The sequence below is a fragment of the Lactuca serriola genome, chromosome 5 (assembly GCF_051521515.1).
Source record: "Lactuca serriola cultivar US96UC23 chromosome 5, Lser_US96UC23_V15, whole genome shotgun sequence".
Classification (NCBI taxonomy): domain Eukaryota; kingdom Viridiplantae; phylum Streptophyta; class Magnoliopsida; order Asterales; family Asteraceae; genus Lactuca; species Lactuca serriola.
Genome location: NC_136412.1, coordinates 225,700,467 through 225,725,216, shown reverse-complemented (window position 1 = coordinate 225,725,216; position 24,750 = coordinate 225,700,467). Strand labels below are relative to the sequence as shown.

Sequence of the window (24,750 nt, the reverse complement as noted above, 5' to 3'; positions counted from 1 at the left end):
CTAGCCACTTTGGGTATAGAGGAGACGACTTGAGACAAATACAAGTTGGTATGGAAAGTAGTATTGGTCCCGTACTACTAGAAGTATTGGATTCGTACACGGCTCCAGGAGGAACCTCAAGGAACTAAGGAGCTTGTAGGAGTGTGTGGGTGTTGGTATATGCACACTATCCTGATTTCTGATGATTTTCTTATGTGACAGAATGGTAGTTACCCGAGGTTCAGGCTCCAGCGACCCTAAGAGTCCGAGTGCCAGCGATGATAAGCTCCACATGATTGTTGCCGTAGAGGTGGCCTCAAAAATCAGAGGGGATATTCCATAGATGTTTGGGTCTATCAAGACCACATTGATTGAGACTTTTGACGAGCGATATGTTGTTGTCACTGAGGCTGCTACTGCCGCAGCCACCGCAACTGTTGCTGCTGCGAGACCGCAGGGGGTGATTCGTTGTGGTACCGAGAGTTAAACAACACGAGACCACTCAAGTTTGATGGGACCCAGGATCTAATTGCTGCTATAAGATGGATCTCTGATGTTGATGGATGTTTTTATACTTGCTTCTGTCTGGAGAATCAGAAGGTTCGTTTCGCACTGAACCTGCTTCGCTTAGGAGCAAAGGACTGGTGAAAGTTGATGATAGATGATTACACTATTTCAGACCATATTGCGGTGACTTGGGAGAGGTTTACTGAGATGCTCATGGATGATTTTGTCACCACGGTTGAGTGGGAAAGGTTGGCCCAGGAGTTCCTGTCTCTCAAGTAGAAGACAAAGAAGGTGATTAAGATCACCAGGATGTTTCATGAGAGGACCTTGTTTTTCCCAGAGCAGGTGTCCACAGAGGAGGCCCATTTGAGTCGGTATTTGAGTATTCTGAGGAGGGATATCCGTGAATTTGTGGCAAACACCACATATCGTACATTAGCTGAGCTGCAAACCAATGCCAGGAGAATAGAGATTGAGTTGGAGACCCACGCTAGAGAAGATAGGGAGACCCAAGGGAGAGATAGGACGCCAGTATAGCGCAGCTGGCGAATAAGTGGCCCAAGCCTGCTGATCAGAGAGCTGGAGGCTAGAAGGGTCAGACTTGTGAAAAGTATGGCAAAGGACATGAGGGACAAATGGTCAGGATCGGCTTGCTACCTGTATGGAAAGGATGGGTATTTGGCGATGGATTGCCCCAAGGGGTTTGTGTTTGCTTCAATTGCAACCAGACGGGTCACATGAGAGCAGAGTGTCATCAGCTTGCATCTAGGGCGATTCAGACTCCGGCCCCAGCGACCCTGTGTATCACTGATGGCCGGCAGGGGATGGTCAAGGCATTGAGGGCTCAAGGGAGAGCATTTAAGTTGACAACAGAGGAGGCCCGTGCATCCCCATACATCATGGATAGTATGTGTTCTTTATATTTTCTACTGATTTATTTATGTTGCTTATATTATCGATTATATAGGTGCTTTTCTTGTGAATTTTGAGCATGCGCTTGTGCTGTTTGACTCGGGTGCGAGTTGATCATTTGTGTTGACATCATTTTGTCGCGGTTTTAGTATTACGCGAGACACCTGAGCAGGCCCTTGAGATTCTCCATACATGATGAACGTCTAGTCTCTGCTACTGATATTTATCAGGGTTGTGCATTGGATATCTTCGGTGTTGGTCATCTAATAGATCTTATCCCTATTGCGATGGGAGATATTTGTGTAATCGTGGGTATGGATTGGTTAAGCCGGTTTGGGGCTCTGATTGTCTATGAGCGTCAGTTGGTGACGGTTCGAGACCCTAGCGGGGGAGTGTTGACTATCTACAGCGAGGGTACTAGGTCGGGATCAACCTTCTGTTCTGCCGCTAGGGCAAGACATAGTTTGCAGCATGGGTGTATGGGTTATCTGGCATATGTAGTGGATACTCGAGTTGAAGAGAAGGGATCGGCCTCTATTTCCAATGTTTCGGTGGTATGTGATTTTCTCGATGTTTTTCCCGAGGAGTTATCGGGTGTGCCTCCTGCAAGGAAAGTGGAGTTTTGGATTGATCTGATTCCGGGTGCTCTGCCGATCGCCAAGGCACCGTACCGTCTTGCACCTCCCGAGACGCAGGAGTTATCCTCTCAGCTACAGGAGCTGTTAGGAAAAGAGTTTATTCGACCGAGCAGTTCTCATTGGGGAGCATCAATCCTTTTTTTAAAAAGAAGGATGGTTCACACTAGATGTGCATCGATTGCCTGGAGTTGAACAAGTTGACTGTGAAAAAATGTTACCTATTTTCGAGGAGTGATGATCTTTTTGACCAACTTCAGGGGGCATCTTGGTTTTCCAAGATTGGTTTGAGGTCTGACTATTATCAAATAAGGGTGCTAAAGGAGGACATTCAAAAGATAGCCTTCCGAACTCGCATGAGCATTACGAGATTGTAGTGATGCCTTTTGGGCTCAACAACTCACCGACGGTGTTCATGGGTCTCATGAACCGAGTGTGCAGGCCTATATTGGATCAATCAGTGATCGTTTTCATCGATGACATTCTGTTCTATTCCATGACTAGGGAATAGAACGAGGAGCATTTATGAGAGGTTCTTGGGGTTTTGACGATGGAGAGGCTCTTTGCCAAGTTCTCCAAGTGTGACTTCTGGTTGTTCGAGGTTCAGCTTTTGGGACACCTCGTCAATCAGAACAATATCTTGGTCGACCCAACCAAGATAGAGGCGGTGATGTAATGGGAAGTGCCGAGATCTCCATATGAGATTCGGAGCTTCCTCGGATTGGCAAGTTATTATCGAAGATTCATTAGAGACTTCTATCCAAGATTACTATTCCTCTCACCAATTTGACAAGGAAGGATTTTGTTTTTAGTTTGGGGCCTGAGCAGCAGGCATCATTTGAGACTTTTTGCCAGAGATTGTGTGAGGCACCGGTACTTTCCCTCCTTGAGGGTGTTGTGGACTTTGTGTTCTATTTTGATGCATCCTATGCAGGGTTGGGTGTTGTGTTGATGCAGAAGGGGCATGCGATAGCCTACGCTTTGAGGCAAATGAAGCCTCATGAAGCAAAGTATCCCACACATGATTTGGAGTTGGGGGCGGTGGTTTTTTCCCGCAAGATTTGGTGCCACTATCTCTATGGTGTTTTGTGTACCATTTACACAGACTATAAGAGCCTGAGATATATTATGGATCAACCTAACCTGAATATGAGACAAAGGAAGTGGCTGGATGTAGTGAAAGACTATGATTGTAAGATCCTATATCACCCGGGAAAAGCCAATGTGGTGGCTGACGCCTTGAGTTGAAGGGTGGTGAGTGCCCCGATTCAAGATGTGTGTTTAAAGATGATGGTGATGACTCCAGTCTTAGAGGTTATCAAAGAAGCACAGTCGGAGGCCATAAAAAGAAAAATGGAAAAGTGAATGGGTGATCGGCCAGATTTCAGCCTTTAATATTGACAGCCGAGGGCTTTTGACTCTTCATGGATGGTTATGGGTACCGTATGCGGGTGGGGCCTAACAGATTTTGATGGAGGAGGCCCACAAGTCAAGATTTTCCATCCACCCAGGGGCTACCAATATATATCTCAACCTGAACAATAATTACCGGTGGCCATGTATGAAGAGAGATGTAGCATGTTTTGTCGAGTGATGTCTAACCTGTCAGAAGGTCAAGGCTGAGCACCAGTGCCTTTATGGCAAGTTGCAACCTCTAAAGGTTCCTCTATGGAAATAGGAGCATATTACCATTGATTTTATTACAAAGTTGTCGAGGACTGCGAGGGGTGTTGACATTATTTGGGTGATAGTGGATCATTTGATGAAGAGTGCTCACTTCTTAGCCATTAGTGAGATCTCTTCCGCAGAGAAGTTGGACGATATTTATGTTTGAGAGGTGCTGGCTCGGCATAGGGTGTCGACGTTAGTTGTGTCATACCGGGATGTGCGCTTTACTTCCAGATTTTAGAAGAGCTTTCATGATGAGTTGGAGACCCAGCTACATTTAAATATTGCATATCATCTATAGAAGGACATGCAGAGTGAGTGGACTATTAAGATGCTCGAGGATATGCTATGTGCCTGCGTCATTGATTTTGGTGGGAGTTAGGACTCCTACCTTCCGTTGGCTGAGTTTTCTTATAACAACAACCATCATGCCATTATCAGTATGCCCCCATTCCAGCTTCTATATGGAAGGAGATGTCGGACTCTTATTTATTGGGGTGAGGTTGGACAGAGGGTCATGGGGAGCACAGAGGTAGTGCTCAAGACGACTAAGCTTATACAGTAGGTTAGACAGGGATTGCTGACAGCTCAGAGCCGCCAAAAGAGTTACGTGGATGGATGATGCTATGAGAGAGAGTTTCAGGTAGGGGATCTAGTGCTTCTGAAGGTGTCACCCTGGAAGTATGTTGTGCGCTTCAAGAAGTGGGGCAAGCTGGGCCCCAGGTTCATTGGCCCTTTCTGACTTTTGGCCAGTGTGGTCAAGGTGGCTTACCGATTGGAGCTACCGAAGGAGTTGAGTCAGATCCATGATACCATCCATGTTTCCCAATGGAGAAAGTGTATAGCTGACGAGAAAGTTATGGTCCCATTGAAAGACATCCAGATCGATGATTGCCTGAACCACGTTGAGAAGCCTGTGGAAATTTTGGATCAAAAGGTGAAGACCTTGAGGAATAAGGTAGTGAACTTGGTTAAAGTTCAGTGGCAACACCGGAAAAGCTCGAAGTGGACGTAGGAACCCAAGTCCAAGATGCGCGAGCAATATCCTGAGTTGTTTCCTGAGGATGACTTCGAGGGTGAAATCTGATTCTAGTGGGGGAGAATTGTAACATCCCAATATCAGGTATTTTTATTATTGATTTTATCTTTATCAAAAGTGTCACAATTGGTCCCTTGAGTAAAACGGCTTGCATTGTGGTCGTACGCAATGCGTACTTAAGAGTATGCGCAGCGTACTCATGCAACATGGAATCGCTTGTGATCAGCTAGTACATTGGGCATACGTGAGGTACGGCGAGCATACTAGCCCAGACTTTAAACCCTAATCTTAAGGGTTGTTCCCTATTTAAACAACATTATGTCACCATTTGATCATCCTTATCAGCTACTATTCCTCCCCCCCCCCCCTTTAAACCCTAATTCCGAGTTTGAGTTGCTTGTGTGAGTTTTGTAAGATTATTGAGTGTTGTTGGTGCATTTTGTTGAAGAAGGTGCCAAGAGAAGAAGGAGAGAGTGATTGCAAGCTTGTAGATCCAGGAACCTTTTCTCTTGGTGCATCATTCTCAAGTATAAAGTTTATACCTTGATAATTTTTCCATTAGATCTATATAGTTGATGTTTTATGAACTTTCGTCCCCAAGATTGGACCTTTATGAGTTTGGAGCACTCCAAGGAATTGTAGCTGTCCTTTCATGCATTTTAGGACCTGCAGATTCATAAAAATGGTTGCTTGATCATTCCCTTTGGCTCATGCATGAGTAAAGTAGCTTAGAGTGGGCTAGAAGTTAAAGATTGTTGAATTAGATCCTTCCTAGCCATGCAAAGGCTTAAAGCCAACGACTTTATGGGTTAAGACATCTTAGAATAGTCAGATTTGAGGTTGGGTTAGTTTTCTTAAGGGATTAAGACACAAAGTTGGTGAAAGTAGGAGCAGACGGAGTACGTCGGTCGTACTACTGGCTACACCCCGTGTAGCCGTTCTGCTCCCGATGGGTTTTGATCGCGTTGTATGCCCCGCATAAGGGAAAATACTCTTTTTTTCCCTTAGAGGATTTAGTTGTGGGATGTGGACTCGTGAGTTGAGTTTTAGACCTTAATTATTAATTAGGGTTAATTATTTTATTGATTAGGCGGAGTCTAATTCCGACAGTTCGGGTGTGAGATTTACTTGCCGTTAGTATCAGGTGAATCTCCTCACTTATTCTCACTTGTATGGTAGAATAGTTGTATCTGTGATAACTAGTTGGGTCTAGTTGTTATTATTATGTTATGCTGCTTATATGTGACTTAGATTGCTGATAGTCTCCAGGGTTGCTAATAACCCACAAGGTGTGTTGTTAGCCTACTGGGACTACTGATTGTCCCCAGGGTTGCTGATAATCCATAGTTGTTTATTTATGTTGTGCTATATGTGGTATCTAGGGGAACTCACTAAGCTTCATGTTTACAACTATTGATTTATATGTGGCAAGTACTTCTGAGGACCGCGGAAAGGTGAAGGTCTGATTGTACACACTCGCCGTGAGATTTACTACTGGGACTGATTATGAACTATGATATCTTGTAATAATGGTTGTTTTCGATAATTATGTATTTGATAACTTGGATTCTAAAATCTAAATTTTGGTAAATTAAAAATGAAAATTTTGGTCTAAAATTTGAGGTGTTACACTACAAAAACAAAAAAAAAATAGCCAAGTAAAAACCTGTCATAGTTAAGCATATAAAATATTCTTATATAGATAATTTACCCCTAATTGTTGTTTTACTGTATCCTTTATCGCGGGGGAAACATTTTTTCCATGTCAATTTATCAAAAGGGACCATCCGCCACATTATAATATCCCAACTTTGCCTGCAAATATGTCATTCTCATCTGCTACGGGATCAAATGGCATATCCCCATCATAGCACATGTCAATCGGTTTGCCCTTATTCTGTAAGAGTGCTCTTTCGAGCTTAATGTGTTTCTCTTTCCTCGGACTCTCCTATGTGGCACAACTACAAATATAATTAAAAAATATTAGAAATGGTATTTTATAAAACTAAACAAAAATAGTAAATAAAAATTCATAATAATACTTACTATCCTGCTCATGATGACTAACACCTCTACCGCATAGGAAAGGTGGGTCCTCGACTCCATCACCCCCATGTCCACAGCCCATAACAGCAGTCATGGTGTACAAACACAAGAGCCATATCGACACGGTTTCTTGAAAAATTATAAGATATACAGATACAATTTCGGCTCCATCACCCCATGTCCACGACCCATAATAGTAGGATGATATATATATATATATATATATATATATATATATATATATATATATATATATATATATATATATATATATATATATAACGTCCCACTTTTTTAATTATAGCATTGTACTTTAAATAACATGGAGAGTTATATAATCTTAATTTTATTTCTTTTTCAGTTATAGCATTATACTTTACATGGCATTATGAAATAACATCCTACTTTTTTTAAATGAAATTATTAGTTACAGAATCTTGTACTTTTGTCTGTTATAGTATTATAGTTGTAACAACGGAAATTTTCAAACAAATTTGTCATTTCAAAATAAAGTGTTTTCATCCAAAACAAGGCATAAACATTCCACGTCGAATGTTTATGCCTTGTTTTGGATGAAAACACTTTATTTTGAAATGAAAATTTTGTTTGAAAATTTCCGTTGTTACAAATTGGTATCAGAGCCTTGGTTTGAGGGATTCGGGTGCACCTTCGGGCGTAACTGAACTCAAACCGAGGATTTGAGGAAAACTTTTAAAATAAAGGCATAAACTTTTGTAAATGATTTTGTGGTAAATAAGAATGAAGCAGTGTGTACGATCAGTCAGCGCCCGAACGGTAAAGATCCCCAAAATACCTTACAATGTTATGTTAAGAGATATGATATGATATGAATTGTTATGCATGCTAGAAGACTAGGTATTCATGATAGGACTAGAGTGGCTTGATTTGTGATGCCTTAGTCTAGGGAAGTCTGTCGATATGAGATGCTTTGATAGCGTGCGGGTAGTTAGTGCATAACAAAAGTAGAGTACTCACGATCCGGGGTTTGGGGAGGAAGACTTGGGATGAATGCTGATTCGGTGTGGTCAGTAGTATTGGGCCCGTACTACCGAAGGCACCGGGTCAGTGGGCAACCCAAGTAAGAATCCCTAGATATCGGAGATTGAGTAGGGTTGCGTTATCGAGTACGATTATACTCGATAGAGTCTCTGATAGTTTTATGTTGTATTTCAGAGACATCATGGTTGGACCACGCCGCAGACCGAGTACGAGCAGTGTGAGTGACGAGGAGATTCGTCAGATGATTCATGAGGAGGTGGCTGCGGCGATTCGGGCCGAGATTCCGGAGATGTTTGGGTCTATTAAGACCACTTTGATGGAGACTTTTGATGAGCGGTACGCCGCGTTGACTGAGGCTGCAGCCGCTGTAGCTACCGCAATTGTGGCCGCTGCCAGGCCACAGGGAGGTGACTCGTTGCTATTTCGGGAATTCAGCAACACGAAGCCACCTGAGTTTGACGGGACGCAGGATCCGATCGCTGCGATGAGGTGGATCGCTGATATCGAGGGGTGCTTCTACACTTGTTCGTGTCCGGAGCATCTGAGGGTACGGTTCGCTTTGAACCAGCTCCGTCTGGGAGCGAAGGATTGGTGGAAGTTCGTGACGGCGAACTTCACTTTGGCAGAGATTTCAGCTGTGACGTGGGAGAGGTTTACCTCTATGTTCAGAGACGAGTACGTTCCCCCGGTGGAGAGGGAACGGTTGGTTCAGGAGTTCTTGACCCTCAAGCAGGGTACTGATTCGGTTACGGTGATCACGCGGAAGTTTCATGAGAGGGCGATGTTCTGCCCCGAGCAGGTGTCCACAGAGCAGGCTCGGATGAGCCGGTACTTGGGTGTGTTGAGGAGGGATATCCGGGAGTTTGTGTCAAACTCCACATATCATACCTTTGCTGAGCTTCAGGCGAATGCCAGGAAGCGCGAGATCGAGTTGGAGACCCAGGCCAGGGAGGAGGCCGAGTCTCAACGGGTGGATCGGCGGCCGGCTCAGTCTCAGCCGGCAGCCAAGCGGACTAAGTCCGCCGATTCGAGGACGGGAGGTCCGAAGGGCCGCACTTGCGGAAAGTGCGGCAAGGGTCACGAGGGGACATGTCGATCTGGTGCTTGCTACAAGTGTGGCAAGGAGGGGCACATCGCTAGGGATTGCCCCAAGGGGTTTATGGTTTGCTTTCATTGCAACCAGACCGGCCATCGGAAGGCCGAGTGCCCTCAGCTTCTTCAGGGATCTGCACCTGCTGCCAGGGCTACTGAGACTCGACCGGTGAAGGCCGAGGCCCCGATGGCTCGTGGGAGAGCCTTTCAGCTGAGTGCGGAGGAGGTCCGCGCTGCGCCCGATGTTGTGGCAGGTATGCTTTATTTCATGTATTTATTTTGATGTTGAGATGTTATGCTTATGTTATGATATACGTAGGTACTTTCCTTGTGAACTCTGTGCCTGCTTTAGTGTTATCTGACTCGGGTGCGAGTCGGTCTTTTGTATCTTTGGCCTTTAGTCAGCATATCAGCGTTAGTCGTGAGCCGTTGAGTCGGCCTCTGAGAGTTTCTATAGCTGACGAGAGGGTGATTTGTGCCACGGAGGTTCTCCGGGGATGTGTGTTAGAGATTTTCGGGGTTGAGTTTCCGATTGATCTGATTCCTATTGTGATGGGTGATGTCTGTGTCATTGTGAGCATGGACTGGTTGAGCCGATTCGGCGAAGTCATCGACTGCGAGCATCAGCTGGTGACTATACGAGACCCTAGTGGGGGAGTTCTTTCGGTGTACGGCGAGGGTACACGTTCGGGATCAGCCTTTTGTTCGGCCGCTAGGGCGAGGCAGTGTCTACAGCAGGGCTGTAAGGGTTTTGTGGCGTATGTGATGGACACGTGAGCGACTTCCGAGAGACCGAGTTCAGTTGAGGAGGTACCGGTGGTACGTGAGTTTCCAGATGTCTTTCCCGAGGAATTGTCGGGTGTGCCTCCTGTGAGGCAAGTGGAGTTTGGTATTGATTTGATCCCGGGGGCTGCGCCTATTGCTAAGGTGCCTTATCGCCTTGCACCTCCAGAGATGCAAGAGTTGTCCTTGCAGCTCCAGGAGTTGCTGGGGAAGGGATTTATTCGGCCGAGCAGCTTGCCGTGGGGAGCACCTATCTTGTTCGTCAAGAAGAAGGATGGTTCACACCGGATGTGCATTGACTACCGGGAGTTGAACAAGCTGACGGTCAAGAACCGTTACCCGTTACCGAGGATTGACGATTTATTCGATCAGTTGCAGGGAGCATCTTGGTTCTCCAAGATCGATTTGAGGTCGGGATATCATCAGGTGAGAGTGCGGGATGAGGACGTCCAGAAGACAGCGTTTAGGACGCGATATGGGCATTATGAGTTTGTGGTGATGCCTTTTGGGCTCACCAATGCCCCGGCTGTGTTCATGGATCTCATGAACAGGGTATGCAGGCCGATGTTGGATCGGTCGGTGATTGTATTTATCGATGATATTCTGGTGTATTCGAGATCTAGAGAGCAGCATGAGGAGCATTTGAGGGAGGTCCTTGGGGTTTTGAGATCGGAGAAGCTTTATGCAAAGTTCTCCAAGTGTGATTTCTGGTTGCGGGAGGTCCAGTTCCTAGGACATCTCGTTAACCAGGAAGGGATTCTGGTCGATCCGGCCAAGGTTGAGGCGGTGATGAGTTGGGAGGTGCCGAAGTCACCATCTGAGATCAGGAGCTTCCTTGGGTTGGCAGGATATTATCGGAGATTTATCAAGGATTTCTCCAAGATCGCAGTACCGCTCACCAGATTGACCCGGAAGGGTGTCGCATTCTCATGGGGTCCCGAGCAGCAGACCTCCTTTGAGACACTTCGCCAAAGGTTGTGCGAAGCCCCGGTATTAGCTCTCCCGGAAGGGATGGAGGATTTTGTAGTATATTATGATGCATCAATTTTGGGGCTGGGCGCGGTGTTGATGCAGAGGGGTCATGTGATAGCATATGCATCGAGGCAGCTAAAGCCTCATGAGACGAGATATCCCACGCATGATCTAGAGTTGGGGGTAGTAGTGTTCGCTCTCAAGATTTGGCGTCACTACTTGTACGGGGTCCGATGTACGATATACACGGACCATAAGAGTTTAAAGTACTTGATGGATCAGCCCAACCTAAATATGCGTCAGAGGAGGTGGTTGGATGTGGTCAAGGATTATGATTGTGAGATCCTGTACCACCCAGGCAAGGCTAATGTGGTAGCCGATGTGTTGAGTCGCAGGGCGGAGAGCACTCCACTACGAGATGTATGTTTGAGATTGACCGTGATAGCTCCGGTATTGGATGTCATTCGTGGGGCACAGGCCGAGGCTGTGCGACCGGAGATGCAGAAGAGAGAGCGGGTCGTTGGTTTGGTTTTAGAGTTCGTTACAGATGGACGAGGGCTTATGACATTTCAGGGTCCGATTTGGGTACCGTTTGTGGGCGGTACGCGTATTACTTTGATGGAAGAGGCTCATCGGTCGAAATTTTCGATCCATCCGGGGGCTACGAAGATGTATTTGGATTTGAGGAAAGAGTATTAGTGGCCCTGTATGAAGAGGGACGTCGCATGGTTCGTTGAAAGGTGCTTGACCTGCCACAGGGTTAAGGCCGAGCACCAGAGACCGCATGGCAAGTTGCAGCCATTGGAGGTTCCCGAATGGAAGTGGGAACAGATCACTATGGATTTCATCACCAAATTGCCGAGAACTACCAGAGAAGTGGATGCAATTTGGGTGATTGTGGACAGGTTGACGAAGAGCGCTCACTTCCTTGCCATCAGTGAGAGTTCTTCAGCGGAGAAGTTGGCGGAGATATATGTGAGGGAAGTGGTATCTCGGCATGGGGTGCCGATCTCGATTGTTTCGGACCGTGATGTGCGCTTCACTTCCAGATTCTGGAAGAAATTTCATGAGGAGTTGGGTACTAGATTGCATTTTAGTACCGCATATCATCCCCAGACAGATGGCCAGAGCGAGCGGACGATTCAGACGCTTGAGGACATGCTTCGAGCATGTGTGTTAGATTTCGGGGGTAGCTGGGATGCGTATTTACCCTTGGCAGAGTTTTCCTACAACAACAACCATCATTCGAGCATTGGTATGCCACCCTTTGAGCTGTTGTATGGTAGGAGGTGTCGGACCCCCATTTGTTGGGGGGAGGTTGGGCAGAGAGTGATGGGTAGTACAGAGATCGTGCTTCAGACGACAGAGCAGATTCAGCAGGTCAGACAGAGGTTATTGACCACCCAGAGCCGACAGAAGAGTTATGCAGACAGACGTCGGTCCGAGCTTGAGTTTCAGGTCGGCGACTTCGTTCTCCTGAAGGTCTTTCCTTGGAAAGGAGTGATTCGATTCAGGAAGAGGGGCAAGTTGGGACCCCGGTATATTGGGCCATTTCGTGTGATTGCAAGGGTAGGCCGGGTAGCCTACCGTTTGGAGTTGCCAGCAGAGTTGGGGCAGATCCACGACACTTTTCATGTGTCGCAATTGAGGAAGTGTATAGCCGATGAGTCGGCAGTGGTTCCATTAGAGGATATTCAGGTGGATGTGAGCCTGAATTATGCCGAGAGGCCAGTAGCCATCAGGGATCGGAAGATCAAGGTTCTGAGGAACAAGGAGGTACCTCTGGTGTTGGTACAGTGGCAACATCGGAAGGGATCAGAGATGACCTGGGAGCCGGAGCGCGAGATGCGGGAGCAGCATCCGGAGCTATTTTCAGTGTGAGACTTCGAGGGCGAAGTCTAGTTCCAGTGGGGGAGAATTGTAACAGCCCGAATTTCCATGTATCTTTATTGTTTTGATTTTTGGTGTTATGAGAGGGGACTCGGCGAGTTGGAGCTCAGACTCGCCGAGTAGGGTCGCGATTCTGGACGCGGGATTCGTCTGGACTCGGCGAGTCCGCGCTGTTTAATGAAACCCTAATTGCTCGGGTTTGGGACCTATTTAAAGGGCCTTATGGCCGTCATTTGTGCTCACCAGTCCCTTGAGTGAAACCCTAATCGAGTGTGAGCATTTGGAGCAAAGAAGGAGGCCATTATTGACCTTGGAAGTGTCATCTTGCAAGGGAAAGGGAGGATCAGCTAAAGGGAAAGCAAGAGGAGCCATTTATGAGGGTTTGGAGTCCAGAGCATCGTTATTGTGGTAATATCTTCGAACTATCCTCTTCTATGTTGATGTTTTCATTGATTAGGGCTTATTAAGGCCTCATGTGGCTAGATCTAGTGCTCCCTTGGTCCCTTAAGCGTTTTAGACCATAGATCTGGACCCTTGGGGGTCCAGAGTGTCCCTTTGCCCAAGCTTTCTGTGAATCAATGGAGGTTTTGGATTGGAATCCTTATGCCTTGGGCCAAAATGCCATTTATGAGACATGGAGTGTATTGTGAACACCAAGATAAGGGCTTTACGTGATGAATCAGTCTAGGAAGGCCGGATCTATGAATTGTTGGAACAGATCTGACCTTAGAAGCAAGTTTGAGTGATTGCATGGCATGGACTCGCCGAGTCCGATGAGCAGACTCGGCGAGTAGCTTGAAGATTGCCTTGGATCGGCCAGTGAGTGATCCAGTTGAGTCAGGGGTTGACTCAGTGAGTCAGGACGAGTTAGAGAGGGTCGACAGGCGGACTGAGTCGAGCTGGGACTCGCCGAGTTGTTCTTGAGACTCGGCGAGTTGAGTCGGGGTGGCCCCGCGACTCTCCCAGGTGGAACTCGACGAGTCAGGGGAAGCACTCGACGTGTAAGAAGGGAATCCTAGGGAGTTGGCGAAAACGTCTAGACTCGCCGAGTTGCCCTCGTGCACTCGCCGAGTCCGGTCAAGTTGACCGTTGACCGTTGACCAGAGTTGACCTATGTTTGACTTCTTAGGGATAGTCAAACTTAGAAGATAAAAGTGTTAACAAGAGATGTATGATGTTATAGGGAGATTGTAGCTCGGCGGATCGAGCACGAGTGACTTCGAGATTTGCTAGCTATCGATATTCACGAGGTGAGTCTTCTCACTATACTGTACCCGGAAGGGTTTGACTGTGTGACCGGAAGGTCGGATATGATATGAGATATACGTGCTATATGTGATAAGTTAATTGTTATATGTGCTATGTATGATATGCTTAATGTGGGCCGGAAGGCATTATATTATAGGCCGGAAGGCGAATATGTTATGGGCCGGAAGGTGTTGTAATGTGGACCGAAGGGTTGGCATGGGTAGGACCGGAAGGTTTACCCAGCAGGGACGGAAGTCCCCTGAGACACATGGACCGGAAGGTCAGGGCCTGGAAAGGCGTATGTGCGTAAGTTGTATTTTGGGGAACTCACTAAGCAATTATGCTTACAGTTGTTGTGTATGTGTTTCAGGTACTAGCGAGGACCGTGGGAAGGCGCCGGCGTGATCTGTACACACTGATGGATGATTTATGATCTTGGGATTCATATGATTTGTACTATGACATGACACGTGGAATGTTTATGCCTTGTTTTGGATGAAAACACTTTATTTTGAAATGAAAAATTTGTTTGAAAATTTCCGTTGTTACAATAGTATTGTACTTTAAATGACATTATAAATTATAACTCATAATACCATGTAAAGTACAATGTTATAATTGAAAAACTTAAAAAAAAAAAGTAGGATGCAATAATTCAAAATGTCATTTAAAGTACAATGGTATAATTAAAAAAAGTAGGTGGTGATATTGGACCGGCTTCGTCGAATACAATGGACACTTGGACATAATCATATAAATATCATAAATTAATATTATGTATCTCAATTTAATAAGTACATTGACAAATATAGAAAAAAGAATTTTAAACAAAAATGATTTACGTAATATCACATTCTATCTGAGGTAACCACCAATCACTAGATCTAGTAAAAGAAAGCTAAAGCTACGGCCAAGAAAGTGAAGGGTACCACAGTGGTGAAAGATGGAGCAGAACTGGGTGATGGTGGTGGTAGAATGGTGGTATCTGTGGGAGAAGGGGCGTTACTGCCTGAGGGAGATTGGCCGAAGGTGGGTGGTGATACTGGGCTGCCATCCTCGGAAGAAGGGGCAGGGGAGGAGGTTGGTGGTGGGGTTGTAGTGGAGGGAGCAGGGGTTGGGGTTGGGGTAGCGGTTGGTGGAGAAACGGGTGTGGGGATGACGGGTACCGGTGTTGGTGATGGAGCAGGGGTGGCAGATGCGGCGGAGACGTTGATGGTTAACTTCTGACCAATTTGGCAGTGAGTGCCAACGGTGCATATGTAATAGTGAGTGCCAGGTGCATTCAAGGTGACTCTAGCGGGACCGGTGGTGGCAATGGAGATGGGGTTGGCGGTGGTGCATGGGGCGTACGCCGCCTGTGACACTTCAGCAACGTTATGGAATCCGGTGGTGAAGTTAAAGAGAAGAACATCGCCGACACTGAAGGTCTGACCTGATGCCCAGGTGGTGTAAGCAGAAGGTCCGTTGGGAGGAATATTCCAACCCAAGGCGTCGCCGACCACATGGGTAGTCTGAGCCGCCGTGTCGTGAAACTGTACAGATGCAAGCATGAGCGCCATAATCACCACCAAATTGATCTTTAAACCTGACATTTTCTGTCCTTTAACTTCTTGTAAAGAGAAATCTCAGATGATTATTTGAATTCTGGAAAGGTTTTGAAGGTTGATGTTGATTTGAGAAGTTGGCTGTGTTTAGGCTATAATTTATAGGGAAACAAAGGCATGTGGAGTCGATACAACGAAAAGAAGAAGTCAATAGTTTTTGATTCACGCGGATAATTTTGGTTTGTTTCTCTTTTGAGTTGTTCCAACTTTTTTCCCACTATGTTATGATCTGTTCCAAGATAATATATTTGTAGCTACCTTTTTCATATATTTAATTTTCTATATATGAGTGTTTGTTATTTTTACAGTGCGTAAGTTTTATTAATTGGAATCTCCTGAGTATAATCAATAAGAATTTGGGTGTGGTGATTTGTCACGTTAATAAGTGTTAAAATTAAAATAATATATTGGTTTGACTTCTTGACACCATGACTAATTCAATATTAATTTTTAAATAGATTTTTTTTTGTTGACATATAGACGTGTTTTTACAAATTGACGGAGAAAATGGACAGAATCCAATGGAAGCTTCCAGCAGTCAAAATGCGCTATATTTGATTCAACGTCCCAATTAATTCCTTACGGGTTACGACTAGTGACATATCACGTACGTATTGCATGTTTTATCAATTTATTTATAAATCCATTGATTTCTATAATACACGTCTTTGTGATAGCAAACTAATGTAAAATCTTAAAATATTGGGTAATTTACACCAATCGTCCCTCATGTACATGTCAGAAAGCGTGTTTAGTCCCTGTTTTTTAAAATTAACTCGCACTGTCCCTCGTTTGCATAAAACTTGAACTTTTCGTCCCTGATATACATTTTTGTTGCGCATCTGGTCCTTGACAGATCTAAAATGACCATAATACCCTTTGTCTATTTCTTTTCCAATTAATTTAATGTTATTATTATTATTTTTAATTAAAAAAATATGGCCTCTCCTTTTTAAATCTCTCTCTCTCTCTCTCTCTCTCTCTCTCTCTCTCTCTCTCTCTCTCTCTCTCTCTCTCTCTCTCTCTCTCTCTCTCTCTCTCTCTCCATATAACATCACTGGAATATTCACCACCACTCCTCCCCCTTTACTTACCCAACCCAAACACAGGTGCTCATTGGTGGTCGTCTTCTCCGACAATAATTTTTGTTTCGCTTTCAAAATCTAAGCTATAATTTAAGCTACACAAAACCATAAAGATCCCATATGGTTTTCTGGTGCCGACATTTGGCGGATATCGCTGCCGTCGCTGCCTAGGTTTTCACTTCTAATGATCGATGAACCTTCTTGCTTTGATTCCAGCCTCCATCGCCATCATAGGTAGAGGATCTCGAGGAGAGGAGAAAGAATATCGCCTTAAATCTTACATACGTCTGCCAAGAGATGGAGAACAAAAAAGTAATTCAATACGTCGCTATCAATACGTCGATTTCTTCATCTCCATCACCGGTTTCTTTTGCTTGGATTTTGATATCAAAGAGTGCTTTGGATAATTCTAATAGCTACTTTAAAGAACCGCCATAATTTGTTCTGGTTGCTGCTTCATCGCCTCAAGTCTTTTGTTCATACCTAAAATCTCCTCTTCTTGTGGTTTCTGCTCCCGTTTTAACCCCTCAAACTCCATTGTCATCTCTGAAAATCAGGCTACATATATGGTTTAAAATAGGTTTCAGAAGGGAAGTTTGTGAAGAAGAGCTATGGTGGTGATGACATCGACCAGTGGCGGTGTTAGTGTTGACCAGTGGTGATGTTCTTTACCGATGTTAGTGGTAGGATCGATATAGAGGAAGAAGTGGTGAGAAGGAGGGAGACGAGCTGGGGCAGGGAATGGGAAGTATAGGTTGGGGGTGTAGATATTTATTTTATTTTTCTTTTTTTTCAATCTAAAAGTGATAAATAAAAAAAAATAAAATTGAAAAAGAAAATTTTAAGGCAAAATAGTCATTTTATGTCAATAGGGACTTAGCATGTAAGAAAAAACAAAACCAGGGACCGTCCGAGTTAATTTTAGAAAATAGGGACTAAACATGCATTTTGACATATGCATGAGGGACCAATGATGTAATTTACACTAAAATATTAATCTTTTATTTAATTTCGTTTTTATTTAGTAAATAAACATTATTTTAAATTTAGAAATTATTGTTTTTATCAAAAATTAAAAAAATAAAAAGATAAAACATACATATAACACAATTTAAAAGTCTAAAAGATGGATGAATGTAGTGATGCGATGTTGACGTCTCAATAAAATAATGAAAGATAAATGATAAAAAAAACATATGGTCTTAGACCGATGGGAGTACATGGCACCTGACACTACGGTGGCTTAAATGGCATTGCGGTGGTGCGGTAAACACCACACCGACCAGGTGTGGTAGGTTGTTTGTGGGATGAGTCACAATGAAGTTCTATCGCCCGTGAAAAACAAAAACATCACTCAAATGTAATATTTTGTGCATAAAAATGTGTATTATGGTGGGTTGGTGGGTGTTGTATGACACCACCAATTTAATAGAATGAGGGAATATGATTTGACAAACTAAAATTATGGTAAGAGGTGGTATGCCACAAACATATGGATAGTTTTTCCAATGAGTATGCTCCTTATACCCTGAAAACTCTATGGTGGTGGTCATGATCCGAAATTATGGTGAGATGATGTCATACATGAGTAATTTTATATGAACTGTGATGCTAATTATGTAAAATTAATATCTTTATACATGAGGTTATTTAAAGCTTTTTAGAATAAACACATGCCTTCTCATGATTATGTGATGTATATATTTATCTATGTCATGCTAAGCGATAAGGATTACCACTAATTTTTTTTAAGGAGTACAAAAAAAAAAGGTTTGTTACGATGTAACGATCAGGGCTGGTCATGAGGATGTAAATATCTCCAAATGCATTGGACGAGTCAAAGAAAAATGGGCTCCTACGTTATTATAAGTTTTATATTTTTAAATAAATGTATATATAATATATAATAAAAAAATTGGGACATGTACAGCTGCCCACTCCCCCCCCCCCCCCCCCCTCTCAATGCTCCCCATGGTAACGATGATCTTATATTTCTATCTATTATACCCCTTAGTCATAGCAATAGGATCTCAATGCTTAAATTATATCGTGAGATTCCTCTACCAACGATGTCATTGAGTTGGTATCAATAAGGAAAGTGTAAGACTTGCAGTTGGAAAGTGGTTTGTATATGTACCATTGATTTTCGGTAAGCCAAAAATTTGTTTGAAAAGATTGACAAAGGTTATTAGGGTAAATGAATTATATTGTATGTGGTGTGTAGACGATGGAGATAGTCAACTTTAAGATTAGTTATAGGAGGATATCGATGGCCAAGAAAACTAATAGTTGATCCTAGTAGGCAGCTTATATTGGTTCGCGTCATGGGGTAGATTAGTGATCTTATTTCAAAATGAGGACACTTATAATAAATTACTTTATTATAATGAGGATTTAACCTCATATAAATATGAATACAAAAGGGTTCTACCCTAATAAGTATTAGCCTAACCCTAATCACTAACATATGGTCTTAGACCGATGGGAGTACATGGCACCTGAAACTACGGTGGCTTAAATGGCATTGCGGTGGTGCGGTAAACACCACACCGACCAGGTGTGGTAGGTTGTTTGTGGGATGAGTCACAATGAAGTTCTATCGCCCGTGAAAAACAAAAACATCACTCAAATGTAGTATTTTGTACATAAAAATGTGTATTATGGTGGGTTGGTGGGTGTTTTATGACACCACCAATTTTATAGAATGAGGTAATATGATTTGACAAACTAAAATTGTGGTAAGAGGTGGTATGCCACAAACATATGGATAGTTTTTCCAATGAGTATGCTCCTTATACCCTGAAAACTCTATGGTGGTGGTCATGATCCGAAATTATAGTGAGATGATGTCATACATGAGTAATTTTATATGAACTGTGATGCTAATTATGTAAAATTAATATCTTTATACATGAGGTTATTTAAAGCTTTTTAGAATAAACGCATGCCTTCTCATGATTATGTGATGTATATATTTATCTATGTCATGCTAAGCGATAAGGATTACCACAAATTTTTTTTAAGGAGTACAAAAAAAAGTCTGTTACGATGTAACGTTCAGGGTCGGTCATGAGGATGTAAATATCTCCAAATGCATTGGACGAGTCGGAGAAAAATGGGCTCCTACGTTATTATAAGTTTTTTATTTTTAAATAAATGTATAAATAATATGTAATAAAAAAAATGGGACATGTGCAGCTGCCCACTCCCCCCCCCCCCCCCCCCTCTCAATGCTCCCCATGGTAACGACGATCTTATATTTCTATCTATTATACCCCTTAGTCATAGCAATAGGATCTCAATGCTTAAATTGTTGTGAAATTCCTTTACCAATGATGTCATTGAGTTGGTGTCAACAAGGAAAGTGTAAGACTTGCAGTTGGAAAGTGGTTTGTATATGTACCATTGATTTTCGGTAAGCTAAAAACTTGTTTGAAAAGATTGACAAAGGTTATTAGGGTAAATGAATTATATTGTGTGTGGTGTGTAGACGATGGAGATAGTCAAATTTAAGATTAGTTATAGGAGGATATCGATGGCCAAGAAAACTAATAGTTGATCCTAGTAAGCAGCTTAGATTGGTTCGCGCCATGAGGTAGATTAGTGATCTTATTTCAAAATGAGGACACTTATAATAAATTACTTTATTATAATGAGGATTTAACCTCATATAAATATGAATACCAAAGGGTTCAATCCTAATGAGTATTAGCTAACCCTAATCACTAACATCCTCCCCCCCCCCCCCCCCTCCGGTTGCTGCAAAACGTGAGCTCAGTTTTATCGGAAGGAGATGATTTAAACTGGAAACAAATAAATATAAAAACAAAGATAAGGATAGCGGTAGAGCTTTGACGATGACGACTAAAAATGCTTGCTCGTTGGAGATGAAGATAGAAGAAGCGGTGAGTAGAGGCGGTTCCGTTGTGGAAGAGAATAGGAGCAGCAACAACGACTACGATGGAGTCGGCGACACAGAAGTCCGGAGAAAGGCAATGAGAAAGAAAGAGGGCTCAAGCTGCAGCAAGCATAACTAATTCCAGTGAGATCAATGACTAGTAATGATAGAGATAGAGAAAGAGAGAGACGATTGTAGAACAAAGGTTTTCCTACAAAGAAGGTGTCATCGGAAGGAGGCAGCAACATCGGAAGAGGCAAACTCATAAAAGGGATCTAGAGAAGAAGATACTATCTGAAGAGGACACAGAAGACTTAGAGGTAGGGGTAAGAGGAGACAAAAGCATTGATGTAGTAGAAGAAGCTGAGGAAGGAGCCATGGTTTGGTGTTGACGATTGTATTATTATTTAGGAGGAGAAAAAGGAGAAGGAAAAATATTTAGTATAATGAAGACACCCTCAACGATTATTAGAGAACAAGGTTGTAAAAATCGTTTGACGGTAACTTGGTGGTCGACTGTCATTAAGCGATTAATAGGACTAGGCGTCGATTAATCGGAAACTCTAAATTAATATATCCTAAAAAAATAAGTATTTGAATATTTTAAATTTTAAAAATTTGAAATTTTGTAAATTTGAATATAATATTTTAATCTGAAAACTTAAAAGTTTGAAAAGTTAAAATTTGAAAATTAAAAATTTTGAATTTTATTAAATATTTCTTGCCTATGACCGTCGAGAACCACCAGGGCCGCCAAGCCCAAGTTTGACTGATTTTGACCAATTTCCGCCAAGCACCCTAATCGTAATCGGTTCAAGGCCGTCAAACGATTAATCGCCGATTATTCGACCGCTACGGCCGATTTCTGCAACACTATTAGAGAATGTAGTCGGAGGTGGAGGTCGGCAACTTTGGGGTTTGGGCAACTATATGGTTTTAACCTAAAGCTCTACCACCATGAGAACATATGTGGAGCCCGAGATTATCTCTACAAGAGATCCCCTATGGAAAAGAGATCCCTTATGGAAAAATGGGATACTCTAACATATATAATCACTTATAAGACCATGTTTCACCGATGTAGGATACATTAACCCCCCCCCCCCCCCTCTCAAACTCGTAGGCTCGATGAGGATATACATGGATGTGCTGAGCCACAGGGGTGCGAGACGACAACTATAATACAATGTAAACATATGTGAAGCCTAAGATTGTCTCTCCAAAAGAGCATTTATGTTGGGTATAAATAATACGGGAACATGATCAGTAACCTTACGGGCTAACGCATCGTGGGATGTAGTTTAGTGGTGTATTTGTTGTAGTTGCGATCGCCCACCCTAGTCGGTGATTGTGTTACTATAACCATGTGGTAGGGTCAACATTCCTCAAATTGATGATCATTAAACCAGCAAAAGAGTGGTGGGCAAATCTGATCCGTTCAAAACCCATCATTGTAAATAGGATTGTTATTAACGACTATATGGATGTTAGGAGTCGGTGTACCTTCACGAGCAAGTTGATGGTTATACCCGATCTCAAGCATTGTTTAAGTTGTTTAAAATAAGGGGAAGGTTTGTGTTGGTGTCATGTATTATGTAAAGACCAATATTAATAAATTAAACCACGAGCCTTTGTTTGTTAACCACATTACCTATATCATTTAGTTGATCTACAAGTCTTTCAATCTCTAGTAGTATCGGTAGAGATGAGGTGGCTTTGACAGTTAGATTGTTAAATTCATATTATAAGACGTGAACAAGGTGATGACGGACAATGTGCCATAAATTCACTGATGTATGTTACATCATGTGCCATTGTTCAAAGGTGCCATAAATTCTCCAAACCGAATCGATTTTGGTCAACAAAAGTCATAACCAGATTGAGTCAAAACTGGATTGACTTCAAACCTATTCCCGAGCAAAAGTATACAAACCTACAAGAACAGTTAGGTTCGGTTTGAAACCGGTTTAAAAAAATCTATCTTTTTGCTAGTTTTTTGTATTTTACCAACTTGCTTTCGGTGTCATAATTTAAAGTCATAATTTAAAGAACTTTATTTGTTTACAAACCGGCCAATAAGCAGTTTTTTGTGCATTTCAGGTCATTTTGAAAACCTATTTCTAATTGTGAACACTTTTTTGTGCATCTCTAGGGCCTTCTTAAGCACTGTAGCAGTTGGGTATTCTTCAACTACCACCGAACCTCTATTAATAGAGCCTTTCTTTAACCATTCTCTGGCCAAGCCCTAACCTGATGAATCTGTTAACTGCGCCTCTTGCCCACTTATATAATCCAATAATATAAGTTAACATCTAGTTTTATAAGACCAACGGCTTTTACGTATAGATAAGCTCCTCATTTAGCTAATTATGACAGAGTTTTTTGGAAACGATTTTTTTTTTTGGAAACGATGACAAAGTAATATTGTTCCTGTTATGTAGTCAAACACGGGATTCAAAAAGAAAATGATGAAATAATATGTTTAACATAAAGCAATATCAATCTGTATTAAATAAGTACATAAACAAAATTAAAAAGAAAAATCCAAACAAAAATAATTTACGTACACGCGTCTCAAGTTAACCACTAGATTTAATAAAAGAAAGCTAAAGCAATCGCTAATAAACTGAAGGGCACCACGGCGGTGAAAGATGGAGCAAAACTGGGTGATTGTGGTGGTAGAGTGGTGCTATCGGTGGGAGAAGGGGTGTTACTCCCTGAGGGAGATTGGCCGGAGGTGGGTGGTGATATTGGGCTGGCTTCCCCAGCAGAAGGTACAGGTGAGGATGTTGGTGGAGGAGTTGTTGTGGTGGGGGCAGGGGTCGGGGTGGTGGTTGGTGGAGAAACCGGCGCAGGAGTGGCGGGTGTCGGGGCTGGAGCAGGGGTGGTCGACCCGGCGGAGACGTTGATGGTTAACTTCTGACCAATTTGGCAATGAGTTCCAACGGTACAGACGTAATAGTGTGTGCCAGGTGCATTCAAGGTGACTCTAGCGGGGCCGGTGGTGGCGATGGAGATGGGGTTGGTGGTGGTGCATGGGCCGTACGCCACCTGTGATACTTCAGCGACGTTATGGAATCCGGTGGTGAAGTTAAAGAGAAGAACATCGCCGACTCTGAAGGTCTGAGTTGATGCCCAGGTGGTGTAAGCAGAAGGTCCGTTGGGAGGAATATTCCAACCCAAGGCGTCGCCGACCACATGGGTTGTCTGAGCCGCCGTGTCATGAAACTGCACAGATGCAAGCATGAATGCCATCATCACCACCAAATTGAACCTTAAACCTGCCATGTTTTGTCCTTCAAATATTTGTAGATAGAAATCTCAGATGATTATTTGAAATCTTGAATGATTTTGAAGGTTATTGGTGTTTTGAGAATAGGCTGTGTTGGGATTTATATTTATAGGGAATGGTAAGGAACTAAGGATACGTGGGATGTGGAGTTGACACAACGAAAAGGAAAGTTGGAAAGTCGTAGCTTTGGATTCACATGGTATTATTTAAAAATATTAAAGAATTGAGTGGGTAATCATACCTAAAACGCTATAATAGTTTTTCCTTGCAAAATATTTGATTTAAAAATACATGTTTACATATTTATTTATGTACTACAAATAAAAAAATATGAACTTTATTCTTCAAGATTTTATTTTATTTTAAACTAAACCATGTTCTTTTTGTATTTATTTTTAATGAATAATTGAAAGTATTAACTCATGGAATATTATATTTCTAATTTGTTTAGCATCGAATAATGTGGATTTCAATCTTTGTAATTATATGAGCAAACTGTTATCAATTAATTTATGGAAAGAAGCTACATATTTGATTTGAATTTGTGTGTATCACGGCGACATATTTGATTTGAATTTGTGTGTACCACGAAACGCGTTTTTTTTTTTTCTAAACGTTTTTTATGTATAAAATAATTTTTCAATATACTTAATTACATTGATTGTTAGTTTCTATGAATAAAACTTGTTTGATAGTAGATTTTCAAGTGTAACACATGACTTCCATATCATTTCTTAATTTCGACGACTTTCTTATCCCCGTTATCTTCTTCTCCGGTGACAATATACAAACACCACTATCCAACGCCTCCCACTAACGTCTTATTTTCATGACGATCCAACTATTCAAAGAAACACAAATCAAACATACACATGTAGAAAACACAAGCAAATCTTGAAGAGGACTAAAATCAAAATAAATAAATAAATAAATAAAATAAAATAAAATAAACTATATAGCAATTGGAGATATCCTATATTTTGTCCCGCAAGATATCTTAACTTTGCATAATTTAAATCGATATTCTAAATCAAAATCAGGGAAGTAGAAATAAAAAAATAAAATAAAGTAAATAAAAAA

The 24,750-nt window shown here is 42.5% G+C and overlaps 2 protein-coding genes across 2 annotated transcripts; both read right to left on the bottom strand.

Moving 5' to 3' along the window:
• Positions 1-14,537: 14,537 nt before the first annotated feature.
• Positions 14,538-15,479, bottom strand: LOC145053676 (blue copper protein 1a-like). The gene has a single exon (XM_079001765.1). The coding sequence runs from the start codon at positions 15,381-15,383 to the stop codon at positions 14,676-14,678; it is 708 nt and encodes a 235-aa protein (XP_078857891.1). The 5' UTR covers positions 15,384-15,479; the 3' UTR covers positions 14,538-14,675.
• A 7,380-nt stretch (positions 15,480-22,859) lies between these two features.
• LOC145053675 (blue copper protein 1a-like) lies at positions 22,860-23,759 on the bottom strand. Its single transcript, XM_079001764.1, has one exon. The coding sequence runs from the start codon at positions 23,664-23,666 to the stop codon at positions 22,971-22,973; it is 696 nt and encodes a 231-aa protein (XP_078857890.1). The 5' UTR covers positions 23,667-23,759; the 3' UTR covers positions 22,860-22,970.
• Between the last annotated feature and the right edge of the window lie 991 nt (positions 23,760-24,750).

What these genes read in the sequence shown, in the direction of transcription:
- LOC145053676 (XM_079001765.1), bottom strand. Translation starts at nt 15,383, where the DNA reads ATGTCAGGTTTAAAGATCAATTTGGTGGTGATTATGGCGCTCATGCTT.
- LOC145053675 (XM_079001764.1), bottom strand. Translation starts at nt 23,666, where the DNA reads ATGGCAGGTTTAAGGTTCAATTTGGTGGTGATGATGGCATTCATGCTT.